Raw genomic sequence first — 13,997 nt, forward strand, 5'->3', positions numbered from 1 at the left:
CTTCTGTACTGTCTTCCCTTCCCCCAGTGATGCCACAGCCTGTGGACCCCGGCAGGGAGCAGGGCAGAACCTTCCGCCTCTCACGAGTTCCGGCCACTGACGAGTGCCTCTGCTCTTAGGGGCAGAGCTGCCGTCCCAGGCCCTGGGCCTGCCGTGGGGACACAGATGTGCTCCTCTTCGTGGCACACAGTGTTTCTCACGAGTTCAAGTCAATAATGTCTGCAAGACCCCATTATGTGCCTGGCTCTAATGTGAAACATTTAACCCAAGGAAACTTCTAGGGGAGCAAATCTTAACCCGGAGTCTATGGGGAGACTTCACGGGGCCGATTACACACATGATTCTTGGTGCGTGTCCCACGTGGCTCGGAGAACCATCTGACACTCAAAGAGGCCTGTGGCCCCAGAAGGGTGCTGACCCTGATCTCCACCACAGGGCTCGTGGTGGGCCAGGAGCCTGCCTTTGATCGATCTGCCCAGGCCGTTGTTTCACTGTGGACCGCAGCTCCCAGCACAGAGCCAACATCTCTGCCAGGCTTTGTGGGCCTCGGAGCTCTGGGTGGGGTGCCACAGCTGCTCAGGCTCCCCTGAGCCCCAGGGGTGGGCAGCCTGGCCATGCCCGAGCTCGCTCCTGACTCCTGGTCCCTGGCTCCTATCCTGGGTGTAACTTTAGAGGGGGACACTGGAAAGTGCTTCCAAGCGAGTATTTCTCACCAGAAAGAAACCCTCCAACAGATTTCCCTTCCTGGCTGTAGCCCACGCCCCCCCCCCCCCCATCATGGTGCCCCTGCCTGCAGCTACGTGCCTTTGGGACTTGCTTTGCTAACTGCCTCTTACCACCCACAGACTCTGGCCAAGACTTGGGAGACGCCTTCCTTGTCAGGCTGGCGCTGCAGCCCCCTTGGTCTTGCACCAGCTGGCTGATGTCTGATCAGGATAGACTGAGAGAGGAAAGGTAGTAGATGTGCTTCTCCCTGAGGCCCCCTTCCGCTTGTTCCAGCCGCAGCCCGAGCCCAGTCCTCCGGGATCACAGAGCAGGCCCCTGATGGCCTCTCACCACATCCCAGACCCCAGGTCCACAGGCAGGGGTGGCCCAATGCCCCACATCCCCCCACTGCTGCGGACACCGGCCTCGGAGAGAGTCCGGCTCCTGCAGCCTGCAGAGGGCTCACACCTCTGAGCCGCTCTGCCACTACTGGCCACCAGGTGGCGCTAATCGACCAGGAACGGGGTTCCGTGCAGGGCCGGAAAGGAAAGCCTTTGTTGATTTTACTTCTTGATATTCTATAATCACCAGGATTACAATCTAAGCAAAAAAGCAAAACAAATAAACACAGCCCCTCTTACTGGATCTTTGGTCTTTGTCTGGAAAATTATGAGAAAACAACAGATGCATTGACTATACTAGCAAGCCTTGGGTGCTGCACTGGGCTGGGCAGGGCAGACAGGGGGAGAAAGGGGTGGGGGGCTCTGGACACTGAGGGTTCCGTTGGCTTCAAGTGGGGGTGGCTGAGGAGCTCCTGGGAGACATGGTGCCTGCTGATGAACCCACTCCCCTCCAGCCTCTCTGCCACATCAGCTACTTCTAGCAGTGTGGGGTTCCCTGCCTCCAGGCACCCTGGCCTTACTGCACATGTGTGGGTGCAGGCCCTGGGGCTATGCAGGCTCCCCAGCCAGCCCTCCTGTTTTCCCACCCACAGGTCTCAGGACCCTGGGAAGGCAGTCCGAGTAGAGCCAAGCCCAGAGGGAGCTGGTGGAACCGCCAGATGATCTCTGGGGCCATGGAGGTCGGCAGGAAGGTCTGGCCTTGCTCAGCGATGCAGGACCACCTGGTCAGCCAGCGTGCTCCAAGAGGAGCCCCTGGGCGGGACAGCTGGGGCACAATCCCTTTCCGGGAAAGGCTGTGAACACAGCTTAAAATTCATGCCCTCATCCCTCACTCTGGATGGCATCACCTCTTCTACTGCTAGCTGGGAAGTGGCTGGCATGCCTGTCCCCTCCCAGGCTGCCAAGGAACGGGGCCAGGCCGAAAGCCACGGATGCTTAGAGGAGGGGATCCCTCCAAGGGCCCCGTCTGACTTCCTGCAGGCTCAAGTAGAGCCAAGAGTGGAAGGTCCGGGGCACGGCGGTTCAGAGCCACTGTGGTTCTGGGCAGCCAAGGATCACCGAGCACGTTTCCCACCAGCAGGACTGTGGCACAGAGCTCCGTGGCATTCCTCTCCACTCAAAGTTGACCCGGGACGACAGAACCCCACCTGCCCAGTCCCTTGCTCACGCTATGGCGGTTTGCTGGTCCAAAGCTGGTTCAAGACCAGCTGCACTGGAACAGACCCCAGAAGTTCCAGGATGAGACGTACTTAGCTGTAGATCACATTCACTTGAATTCTATAAGCTCCAACCCTCAGATGAGGCCCGAGACAATCATGCTCAGACTCTGACCTAAGACAAGTGATTCTCAGCTGAGGCCCCACAGGGACACCCCAGGCTGAGCTCAGCTCCACTTGGCTCTGAACGACTCACACATGGAACCCTATTCCCCCAAAGTAAGTTAGGGTGGTAGGGCTTAGCACGAGACTACACTTCCCAGAGTCCTTTGCAATCAAGGGTAACCATATGACCAAATTCGGCCCCATGACCTAGGAGTGCAAGTATTGTGTACAACCTCTGGGCCCTGTTCTTGAAAGGAAGAAGCTTGCCCTCCACTTTGTCTTCCCTGCTTCCCACCGGCTGGAATGCAGTTGCAATGGCAGGAGCTAAAGCAGCCATTTTGGACCACAAAAAAGAGAGCAGTGTTCTAGGGATGGTAGAGCAATCAGCCCAAGGAGCCCAGGTGGCTGATCCCCGACACTCTGGGGCTGCCATGTCAACCTTGAACTACTATGTGAGCATGAAATATCCTTCTCTTTTGTTAAAGCCACTGTTCTTTTGGTCTTTGTCACAGCAGCACCCATATTCTAACTGCCACGGAAGGGATTGCAAAAGATAGGAAGCATCTTTGGAAACACATCGGTAATTCCAACCAGATATCTTAATTTTTCCGCCGTCTTCATTTTTTTTTTTTTTAATTCTGTAAGAGGCCTCCCTCAGATGGCAGATTGAAGGGAAGCCCCCATAAGACCAAACAGCACAATTGCGAATATCAAGGTAGGGTTCTCAGAATCCATTTGGCTTAGAAGCCAGCATTTGTGAGATTCCCCAGGCTCAAGAACAAGGAGTCCCCCCCGTCTTGCAACAGGTGAGGCGAGTGCTGCGGATCCGAGTTTCCTTTCACCACTGATAAGCACAACATTTTGATTAAACCACTGACAATTCTGCTGTAGGGCAGAGAAATTTGGAAACATCAGGAAATCAAACTGTGAAGTCTTTGAAGGAATGTGATTTATGTGAAAATGTGATGAAGCTAACGTGTTTGGCTCCAGCGTTGGGTGGCATGCCTGATTTTGGAACCAGATCTGATGGCTTCTTGGCCCCCCGTGCACCTCTGCTTTCCCCGAGCACAGTTAGCTGGTGCCCTGTGTGTGTTCCAAGACTCATCGCATGTAGAGCTTCCACTGGAGCCTGACTTCCAGGCTGCACGTCTCTAACCAGAGCCACGCACACACGTGCACACTCGCTCCCCGCCCCCAGACACACGAGCGCGCCAAGCGTTATTAGATTTTGGGGAGTTTGTTGTAGTTTTACATAATTTCCTTGATGCACTGCAGACTTCTGAGCAGGCATTCACGGTTTCCTCCAGTTAAGCATCAGAGGCTGACTCAGGTCTGGATGGCACCCCCTAGAGTTCATGGAGCTTAATCCCCTTGCCCCTAGGGAGGTGGCATTCCTGTCTGATATGAGGAGGTCCTGCATGCGCGGGGGGGGGGGGGGCAGGTATTGTGGGGAGGTAGAGGCAAGGAGGAGAGAAAAAGGGAGCAGACAGAATACAAGAATGAGGACAGTGGCCATGGGTGACTTCCAGGAGAAGGACCCTCTGTGTGCACTTAAGCGATATTTGGGAGGACCCAGGCCCGAGCCGCTGACCACGGAGGCCACCATGAAGGGCATCTTTGCCTTTGGGCTAACCTCTGGCTAACACCGTCTCCAGAACCTCCTTGGAAATGGGGTGAAATTGTGGCCCCAGAGCACTGGACCTGGGTCTGCAGAGGCCTCCAGAGGAGCTGGCTGGGTGCGACGGATCTTGGTGCAAAGACTCTGGATTCTTTCTTTCACCTTATAGAAGGGGACTGGGGTGTAGAGGGTGGCCTGAGGTCACACAGTGAAGCAGTCACAGACCCAGGATGTGCCCATTTCCTGTTTTCCCCGGCTCGGGCTGCCCTGCCCTGCCCAGGTGGTGTTGGCACCCACTGTTACCAGAGCCATTGCTCAGGCCCTGCCGAGGCTCTGCTGAGGAGGAAGCGTGAACAGACCCTGGGGGAGGAAACCCAAAGTCAAGTAATTTAGACCCCACCTCGGTACTGAATTGGAAGAGGTGGGCAGGCCAGTCTGAGACCAGGAAGCCTGGTGCCATTGCCCTGGCTCGCCATACCCCTAGCCTGGCCTTGGAGCGGACCACCGAGCAGCCCTGGCTCCCAGGGCCTGGACACTGGGGGTCTTTGTCCATTGCTCAGGCCCCTGTGGGGAGTGGACCAAAGCTGGGCCCAGACACTTTCCACTCAACCATCCCACCAATGTGCATGTGCCCAGCACTTTACAGGGCTCTAAGGAATGGCGGAGAACAGGAAAGATTCCTGGGGATTAGCTGCAATGTCTTCCAAGTTTCTGGGTGCTCTGCCGAGTACTGAAGAGGCTAGAGGGGCCCCACCGGTGAAGCATGGTCGGCTAACTTTGGTCTGATGTTGCCCTGCCGGTTCTGGGAAGCTGGGTGTGCTTGGGGCGGGGGGCAGCGGGAAGCCCATAGTGGGGCAGGGCCTGCAGAAGAGCTGATGTGTCTGCTGAGGGCAGAGGGGTGAGGTGCGGTAAGCAGATGAGGACAGGGGAGAGTGACCCACCCTGGGGACACTGGGGGGTTTAAACAAGATGGGTGTGTCACACCTGCAGTTTAGGAGGATTCCACGGGACACAGCCTGAGCCTGAAAGGCCCCCGGGCCTCCTGGTTCTAGATTCCTGGCAGCAGGAGCGGTAAGGCCAAGGTCACTGGACCTCCCCACCGGGACCTGGCTCAGGAGGATGGCTCAGTCTCGGGGCCCAGCCCCTGGGCGGCTGGGCCACTGGCCTATGGGGGGTCTCCCTTCCCACCCAGATCTCTCTTTCCTTCCTGTCCCTAACCCCCAACCTTGAAAATGGGGGGTAATCCCCCAATCTGACCACTGGGGGACTCTCAGGATGAGCTGGTCACTGCGGGTGCCATCAGCCCTCAGCTTGGATACTCCCAGTGACAGGACACTTATGGCCCCCCAGGAAAGGACATTTCAGCTGCTTTCTGTATATGGTGTCCATCAGCTTCTTCCCTACAGCCCCACTTCCAAGGGTGGCATGGGCTTTGAGGGGCCTGGGGACCCCTTCTCTGAGGTTCTGTTTGATGATATGTCTTTGCACTGAGCCTCAGAGATCGAGGTTCTGGAACCCTGGCCTCTGCGCCCTGGATGGGTCTTCTCAGGTCTGGCAGACCCGCGTCTGTTCTTCTGGAGTCAGGCAGCAGGAGAGACCACCGAGAGCCCCCAGTGGCTGCCCGTGGAAGCGAGGCACCAGCCATGCCCAGCTCTCCAGACTCACTCGGCATCCTGCATTCAGCGATCTGCACCTGACAGATGCTTCAGAGAACATCACTTTGCCGGCAAAATGAAATCCAGCTAATTCTGGTCATCTGCATGCCACCCAGTCTGGGAGCCAGCGCCGGAGCCAGCCCCCCCCCCCGTCCAGGAGCAGATGGGCTGGAGGCTGGAGGCGGGCCAGCTCTGGCCAGCCCCTCCTCTGTCTCCAGGCCTCATTGTCCCCAGACCTCGGCTGCTCTCCCATCTGCGGCCCACGCGACGGCAGCGCCGAGCTCTCTCGGCTCCGCTCCTCACTGACATGGCCTGGTGCCTCTGATCCTCACTGCTGTCACCTGCAACATGGGCCCGCAGTTCCTGATGTTCTGTGCCCTGGCTACCGTGGAGGGGGCTCAGAGGATCAAGTGAGAGTAGGGTGGGGGCGCCCCTTAGAAAAGCTACGGTCACTGTCATCCAAGCTGGATGGCCACAGAGGACCTCTGACCCGCCCGCACGGCGCGGGCCTGGCCTCCAGCGTGGGACCCGGGGCCGGGTGGGTCAGGGCTACTCACACATGGGTTTCAGCTGCCCGATGAGCTCCTCTTTCGTCCACTTTGCCCACTCCTTCTTGTCAGTGTTGATGGAGCAGAGGATGGGGCCGCATGGCTTACCGCAGTCCTCGATGGCTGGGACGTTCAGATAGTGCACCAGGACGATGTCGGGGTTCTGCGGGGAGAGTACAGAGACTGGCAGCATGAGGGAGGCATGGAGCCCATCCAAGAGGACCCCCCAGCAGGTGCAGGCAGGCTGAGCGTCCCTACACCAGGCTTTCTCAACCCTGGCGCTGCTGACATCTGGAACCAGATCATTCTCTGGTGTGGGGCTGCCCTGGGCACTGGCTTCTGCCCGCGGGATGCTAGTAAACTCTGCCCCTTTCCCAGCTGTGACAACTAGAAGTGTCTCCAGCCATTACCCATTGTCCCCCAAGGGACAAAATTCACCCCCAACTGAGAACCACATGGGCTGATTTGTGTGTAACTAAGGACCACACATGAGGCCCGACAGATCGCTAGTCTGACATCTGGGACTTTATGCCAACAGCTGCCCAGGAGCTCTGGCCCCCGCTCCGTGCAGTTCCTCATCACAGCTCACGGGGCGTCCCCCACACAGGCATCATCACCCCCTGCCTCCCTGGGGGAAACAGAGTTTCCGGAGTGCAAGGCACCCCACTTCTAAGGGCCGGATGCCCCTCTGCCCTTCAGCCCGTGGGCTTCTCCCTGGACAAACAACCCCATTAGCGTGTCACTTCTGAGCAACACCCAGGAGGCAGCTGTGGCTCAGAGCCTCTGGACGCTCGTCCTGGGAAGCCTTTAGAACAGAAAGAACTCTCTATGTGAAGACTTCATTTTGTCCCCAGATGGTTCTGTGGAAATGGGTCAGCCGCTTCCCATGAGAATCAATTCAAAACGCCCTCCGAGCCTTTCTGCCCAGCCACCAGCGCTGACAGCGACCTACCGAGGGGATCGGGTGGGACAGAAGCTTCCCTGCAAAGACCCTTGGCCTTCCATGGCTTTCTGTGGCCCTCCAGAATGCAAGGCCATTTACTTGGCCATATCAGGCCTGCCTTTTAAGTTTGTTAAAAAAAAAAAAAAAAAAAAGAACAACAACCACAAAAAAACCCAACACCCCAATCTTAGCTCTTTAGAGTGCATCTGGGTAAATCCAGAAACACCTTCTACCCCTATCAGAAAGCATTGCTGAAACCATAAGGAAACCTATGGCAATATATTAACATGCCCCTGCGGGAGCTGGGGATACAGCCCGTTGGAAGGTTCCAGATGTCAGGCTTTTCCCCAGACCTGTGTTCTCTGCCTTCTCTTAGTGATATCCCCGTTAAGTCCTGGGAGGGTGCGAGGACCCCCGGCATGGAGGAGGCTGGGCCTACAGTTGCCTTTTGGGATATGGTCAGAGCAGGAGTAATAAATGACTATGTGAATCGATCAATGCGTTCATAAATAAAGACCCAACACTACACCATGACCAGTGCAAGAAAGTAGACTGGCATAATTTAAAAAGATTTTCAATAAGGGTTGAAACACAGAGTTTTTTTTTTTTTTTCTTGCCAACGCTCAGTTAACCAGGAAATTAAATCAACACGAACAGGAGCCTTCTCGTTAATGGCAGCTTTTCTGGATTGCGGTAATCATGCTCCTTAATAATACTGATAATCCCTGACATCCGCATGGTACTTTATTCTTCTCAGAGCACTTTCCAGCCATTACCGTATGTGGTGCCCGCGCTAGCCAGGGAGGCGGGCTGGGCCGGGCAGAGCGCCCTCCATCTACAACCAGCGGACTGTGGCAAAGCTGTGTGGTGGGGGACAGAGCCTGGGCTGAAAGCCAGGGTTCGGATTCCAAATTCAGGGCCTGCCAAGACATCTGGTGGCCTCTTTTTGCTTGGTCTAAGTGCTTTCCCACCTCACATTCCACTTTATCTTTGCAATATGCCCAAGAGGTAGGTGCGTTGGGTAGATAAGTTATGCTCATCGCACAGATGGGGGAGCCAAGGAGAAATGGGGTGATACACCCAAGTCCCTGCTCCGAGTTCTTCCTACAGACACACTGGCCTCCTGAGGGTTGCGTCTGGGCTGGGGGCTCCTTCCTGAGCCTGTGCCTGCAGCACCAGCCACTGAGCAAGACAACAGAGGAAGGATCAAATGGCTGCAGGCTCCCCAGGCGCCCCCCCCCCCCGGGGTCTTCCTCTGATCCCAGCCCCGAGCAGGAGCCCGGCCCCATGGGGAGGAGCTAGGATGTCAGCCACCTGGGAGATGAAAGGGCTGCAGCTCAGCCTGGGTGCTTGGGGAGGCTGTGGGGGGGTCAAGGCGGTGGGAGGGCAGGCAGGAGCTTGGGGAGCAAAGGGCCACGTTCACCGTGCACCCAAAGTTTCAGGAAGCTTTGTCCCTTCTTCAGGGCCTAGCTGCATTTCTGCATAACCAGCTTCCATCTAGTCTCTGAGGACAGGCACAAGGATCGCCTCCTCCTCCAGGAAGTCTTCCCTGATACCCTGCGCTCCATACATCCACCATAGCAGGATGGAGGTTTGTGTCTTCACAGTCTGTGGGCCTCCGCCTCCTTGACCTCCGCCACCACAGGGACAGTGCCTGGCAATGATAGGAGCTCACTTCGTGTTTGTAGAATTGAAATGGGCTGTCTCAGGACTCCCCATCCTTAGGCTTCCCAGGCCTGTGTTCTGCTGACATGTGGCTTCAGGTTTCTGGGTCTACGGAGGGCAGAGCAGTCTTTCTGACTCCTAGGAGGCTAAGAGGCAAGGCTGTTCCTTACCCTTGTCTGGCTCTAAGGGCCTCTTTGAGAACTGCATGAAGGCTGTGGATATTCCAAGTCTAGCTTCAGAAACTACCCAAGGCACATCAACACGGCATTTCAGGGGTTCACAGAGCCAGCGGCCTGTGCGCCGCACATCTGTAACTACTGATTTAGGGATTCTAGATCTACCACTGTTCCTGTTGAATCGGGGAATATGCCCAACGTGGAGCCTTTGCTCTGGGCCTGGGCTGCTCGGTGGCCTTGATACGCTTGGGGGGAAGGTGCCAGCCCCGGAAGGTTCAAGGAGTCTGGGCTTGGGGTTAGGGGCTGCAGGAGCAGAGAGCATCATGGTCTGTGTCTTCTGCACAGATTTCATCCTAGGGCCTGGGGATCCTGTGTCTGAAACACCCGAGCTGAATTTTAAGTGACGACTTCCTGGCTGGGGCTGGTTTTAAGACACAGAGTGATTGAAGTATTTTTGGAAATTTGGGGCACACATCGCTTCTTGGCAACATGATGATTTTATTCATTAGTTGTGCATTTTATTGGGTGTTTTTGGCAGAAAAATATAATAGCCAGAGAGTCCCAATGCATCAGCTTCGTGGAGCGCTCATAAGGGTGTCAGATCCTGGCTGAGGGCTGCTCGGGGGCTGGAGAGGTGCTCGCCTGTGCCCAGCTCGGGGGGGCCCAGCCCAGGACGCACCCCAGCAGACCCGCCTGGACTCTGGATTCTGGATGGTTGTGCAGCCAGCTTGCCTTTGTCTTCCCTGGGCTGCTTGCATGTTTCCCTGGGGTTTACCACCCAGGTCTGGTCTTACAGGTCGGGGGGCATTCAACATCCAGTCCAGAAGCTCCTCCCTGGGCGACGGGACTCCTGTGAGCATACTAGAGGCCGACCCCCACGAAGAGAGCACGACCCTTGAAGATGAGCCCCCTGAATGTCCAGGAGGCCCCGGGCTGGTACCAAAGGCCTAGAGGAGGGAGCCCCATGGGGATGGGCTGTGGCTGAGGATAAGTAAGAGTCTCAGAGACATTCCAGAACATTTTGGAAAGCGCAACGGACTAGGTGACCCAGCCTTCCTTTTGATGCCTTGAGCTCCTCACGTGCAGGTGGAAACAGCCCCCACAGGGCCCCTGAGAGGTGTGACGTCCCCTCTGGACAGGAAGAAGTCCCACTCTTCTACTGCCACTGCCACCAGACCAGACCCCAAACCAAACCAAGCTCTGACATTTCTCTGACAGAATGACCAGAGTGAAGCTAGCGGGCAGTCTGTCCACCTAAAACGCACTCCCTCTCTGTGGCAGCCCCTCTGCCCCGATGTTCCTCTGAGCGCATGGGGACGCCCCTCTACGCCTCCCAGCGGGGTCCTTGCCCCTCTTCCTTTCCGACTGACCTCCTGCGGCTTTGCAGCCTTACGACCTCCGTGTGGTGCAGATTCCAGCTTTCTCTCCCCAGCCCCACCTCTCTGCTTGGCTCAGGCTCATCTGTCCAACTGCCCGTTGACAGCCCTTGTTGGGGCTTCCAAAGTACCCCTGGCTAGCAGGGCTGAGCCTGATGTCCCCAGGGCCCGCCCGGCCCACCGGGGCCCTGCCCGCCCCCAGCCGTGCACGTCATTCTTTCTTCTCATTCCCTCGCCCTCCGCAGCCAGTCCAAACAAGCTCCGTCATTCCTCCCAGCCGCCCTGTACCCCCCGCTCCCTGGGCCCTCACCTCTGCCGCAAGGACCCCCCGTGGGCCTCCTCACTTCCGCTCTGGCCTCCCTGCCCACCCACTATCTCCGGCCAGCAGCCCTGATCCTGTGAATGGGGCCAGCCTCTCTGGCCCTTCGAAGGGAGCTCACGTTCCTGACATGGTTATGGGATGACCATCTGTTTCTCCCCTGGTCTCACACCCCCCTTGGCCCACCCACCTGGACACTGCCATTCCCCAGACGGCCTGTTCTCTCCTGAGCCCTTCCCCAGCTGGTGTGCTCCATCCGTCCCACAGGTCCTGCAAACCTCACCACCGCCTCCACCTGCACACCTTACTCTGAGACCCCATGGAATGGGTGCCCCCCATCCCTGCTGTCCCAGCACCCCTCACCACTTCCTGTTTGGCTCTCACCCCCATTTCTGAGCTCTGAGCGCCTACTGCTTGGCCTGTCTTCCCAGCCGATGTATGAGCCCCGCTGGCTAGGCTCCTGCAACGCCTGGCTCCCCAAGCCCAGGGCCAGCACCTGCCGAGTGCCGAGGGTGCCCTTGGGGCACGGGCCAGTGAGCCTGCCAGGCAGCCGACCTCGTTGGGGGAAGCAGCATGGGGACAGCTGTCTCCTCCCTGGTGACTCAGCATTGGGCACCCAGGAGACCCCCAGTGTGTCTTCCTGAGGGACATACGGACTCAGGAGGAAGAGGGGAAGAAGGAGGTGTCTGTCCTCTTGGAAGTGGAGTGGCAGCACCTGAGGGGGCCCAGGAGCCCTTGGCCCCTTGGTGGGAGGCTAAGCTCGCCCCTTGACCCAGTGCCACCCCAGTTTTTATCTGAAAATGTGAGGTTTGGATTTGCTGGTTGACCTAGTTCCGGACTGCCAGGACTCTGCGGGGCAGAGACGCGTCTGGAGGCTGAAGGTGGTGGAAGGGTGTGTCCTGGGGGCCGGAGTTAGTTGGCCTCCTAAGATACCGTCTCCAAATGGCATATTTCATTCACCTGACCCTCGGGGACAAAGGGAAGTCTAGGGAGAACAGGTCAAAGACCTTTACGTCCAAAAGCACAGGAGGGGTTAGGAATGTTCCGGAAAGGGGATGCTTTGCCAAAGTCACACAGGCTCCTTTACAGCAGGGTTTGTCAGTCTTTACGACACCCGGCTTAGGAGGATAGCCTCATTCGTGTTGCAGTAAACAGGCTTTCCAAGCTTATTTGAACGTCAGCCTGAGTCCCTCTTGGGACCCTAGTGTTCTCTGGAACACAGTCTGGGAACCATTGATAGAGTTCAAAGCCAAAGGAAATGACTGTCAGCAGCTGCTGGAAGACAGCCTCCCACCCCCAGTTCCTTGGGTCTCTGGGGCGTTGGGGTTTCAGATGCCCAAGAGCTGCCCCCTTTCCCCGGGCACCATCCCTGGCCTGGCCCAAGGCTCATGTGACATTTGAGCTGCTTTCACCTGACCACCGAGTTTCTGAGGAATCCCTGCCCTGATCTGGTGCCCTGTCCACATGGGTCTCCCCTTCCTGGTCGCCACGGCCAAAGTTCCTCCCCTTACCCGGGGTGGGGCTTCCTTTTGGGAAGACTGGAGCAGAAGGGGGGGCGAGGTGGGGGACTGTGTGTCCCCTTCAGTCGTGGGCTTGTCCCTCCTGACCTGGGTGCCCTGGGCCACTGGGGTCCTGTGGGGAGAGGCAGGTGGGAGATGCTGGCCCAGCCGTGGGGAAAAAGCACGGCTGCCCATTTAATCTTCTTAATTACTGGTGATGGAATTTGAGAGAGAGAGACCGCGTTGGTCAAGAAAAAAACCCCTGCTCCCCCTGGGGCTGGTGGCCACTACCGTGTGGGCGCTCAGTGACTGGGGCAGGCGGCAGCCAGGGCGCCTGGAGCGGCACTGGTGATCCAGATTAATCTGCAGCGGCCCCTGGGGTGACTAGGGATTTCTGGACCCTCGTGCCTGGGGTGAGTGGGTGCAGCAAGCAGCCTGGGAGAGCAGCAGGTGGAGGTGGGCGTGTCTCTCTGATGGCTCCCACACCTTCCCTGGCAGAGACCCCGCCCGGGAGAACTGGACTCACCCTCCATGGAGGACTGGACCTCAGGCCAGGGCTGGAGGCAAGAGGGAGAGGCAGGAGAGGGGAGGGGGAAGGAAAGAGGAAAACAGACCAGGAGGCACAGCAGACGAGCCCAAGCTGGTGGCAGCCACGGTGAGTGGCACAGAGCCTGGGACGGGGTACTAAACCTTCTCCCAGTCCCCAGGGACCTCCAACTTCCAACCTGCAGCCAGAGCCCCACGGCTCCTGTGCCTCCCAGCTCCTGAGAGTTTCAGGGTAGGGCCCAGGGGCGGGTGCTCCAGCGTGCGCAAGCACTTGACCCTCCTGAGCCTCCATGTCTGCCCTTTGGCATGGGGGAGGACGGGGGCTGGCTTTGACTTGGTTGGGAGAGGGGCAAGGCCATAAGGAGCTCAGGTTGGGCCTGACCCACGGCCAGTACTCACAAGCAAGGCCACCGACACTGCTGATTTGAATGGGGGTTCAGTGATCCGCTATAGGTTCAAAGGGAGGTGGGGGGACATTCCAGTTTGCAGGGGGGAGCTGAGCCCGCACCTGCTGCATGCAGAGCCTAGCCCCAGGTGTGTAACAGGCTCTGGAATGGACTGAAGGTGCAGCAGTGAGCTCTCCACCAGAGGCCCCACTCGGGGCCCTGACTTGCCCAGAGGCAGAGCCTCGGGGGGAGGTGGCACGTCCTCCTCTTGGCCACCGCTGGATTTTGTCCACTGCTGGGCACCAGGGGCTCCCCCCAGCCCCGGCCCGGGCTCCTCCCCCGCCATGGGAAGGAGGAGGCCCAGAGCCAGCACCCCCTTCTGTGGAGGAAGCAGGACAGCAGTGCAAGAAGTGGTTAAAAATGCAAAAAGCTGTTGGTTTTGATAAAGAAAAATGCAGCTGCAACATCTGTTTGACTCTTGTTTGCAGCTTCATCAACGCTAAGTGGTCGATAAATCAGAGTGGCATGGCGTTCCGTTTCTTCTGTGGCTCAGTCATTAATCTCGTGCCAGTTCTCATGAAAAATGAAGGAGAGAGGCTGTGTGATAGTGAAAATGTATACATTACCCAGAAAGTCATAATAGCGTGTAATAGTGCCACACACCTCCCCACTTGCCACTGGGGTGCGGGGGTGGGCCCGGCGCACGGCCGGCCCGGGGAGGGGGACAGGGAGTAACTCAGCTCAAGCCTATTCTATTATTGCCTCTGTCATGTGAGCACCATTTATGCAGATCCCGAAAGCCCCACAAGCCTGATCTTAAGAGGCAGAGCCTTCCCCG

General features: G+C 57.6%; 1 protein-coding gene across 1 annotated transcript in view; it reads right to left on the reverse strand.

Moving 5' to 3' along the window:
- The window catches only part of CAMTA1 (calmodulin binding transcription activator 1), an 867,769-nt gene that overhangs the window by 98,874 nt on the left and 754,898 nt on the right, over positions 1–13,997 (reverse strand). Inside the window, exon 7 of the mRNA XM_028108234.2 lies at positions 6,259–6,412. Within this exon, the coding sequence (XP_027964035.1) occupies positions 6,259–6,412 (154 nt within the window). The remainder of the gene's footprint in view (positions 1–6,258; positions 6,413–13,997) is intronic.

Source organism: Eumetopias jubatus, unplaced genomic scaffold, assembly GCF_037043125.1.
Source record: "Eumetopias jubatus isolate StellerSeaLion01/CBP00866 unplaced genomic scaffold, mEumJub1_p1.0 scaffold_4, whole genome shotgun sequence".
In the NCBI taxonomy this organism is placed as follows: Eukaryota; Metazoa; Chordata; class Mammalia; order Carnivora; family Otariidae; genus Eumetopias; species Eumetopias jubatus.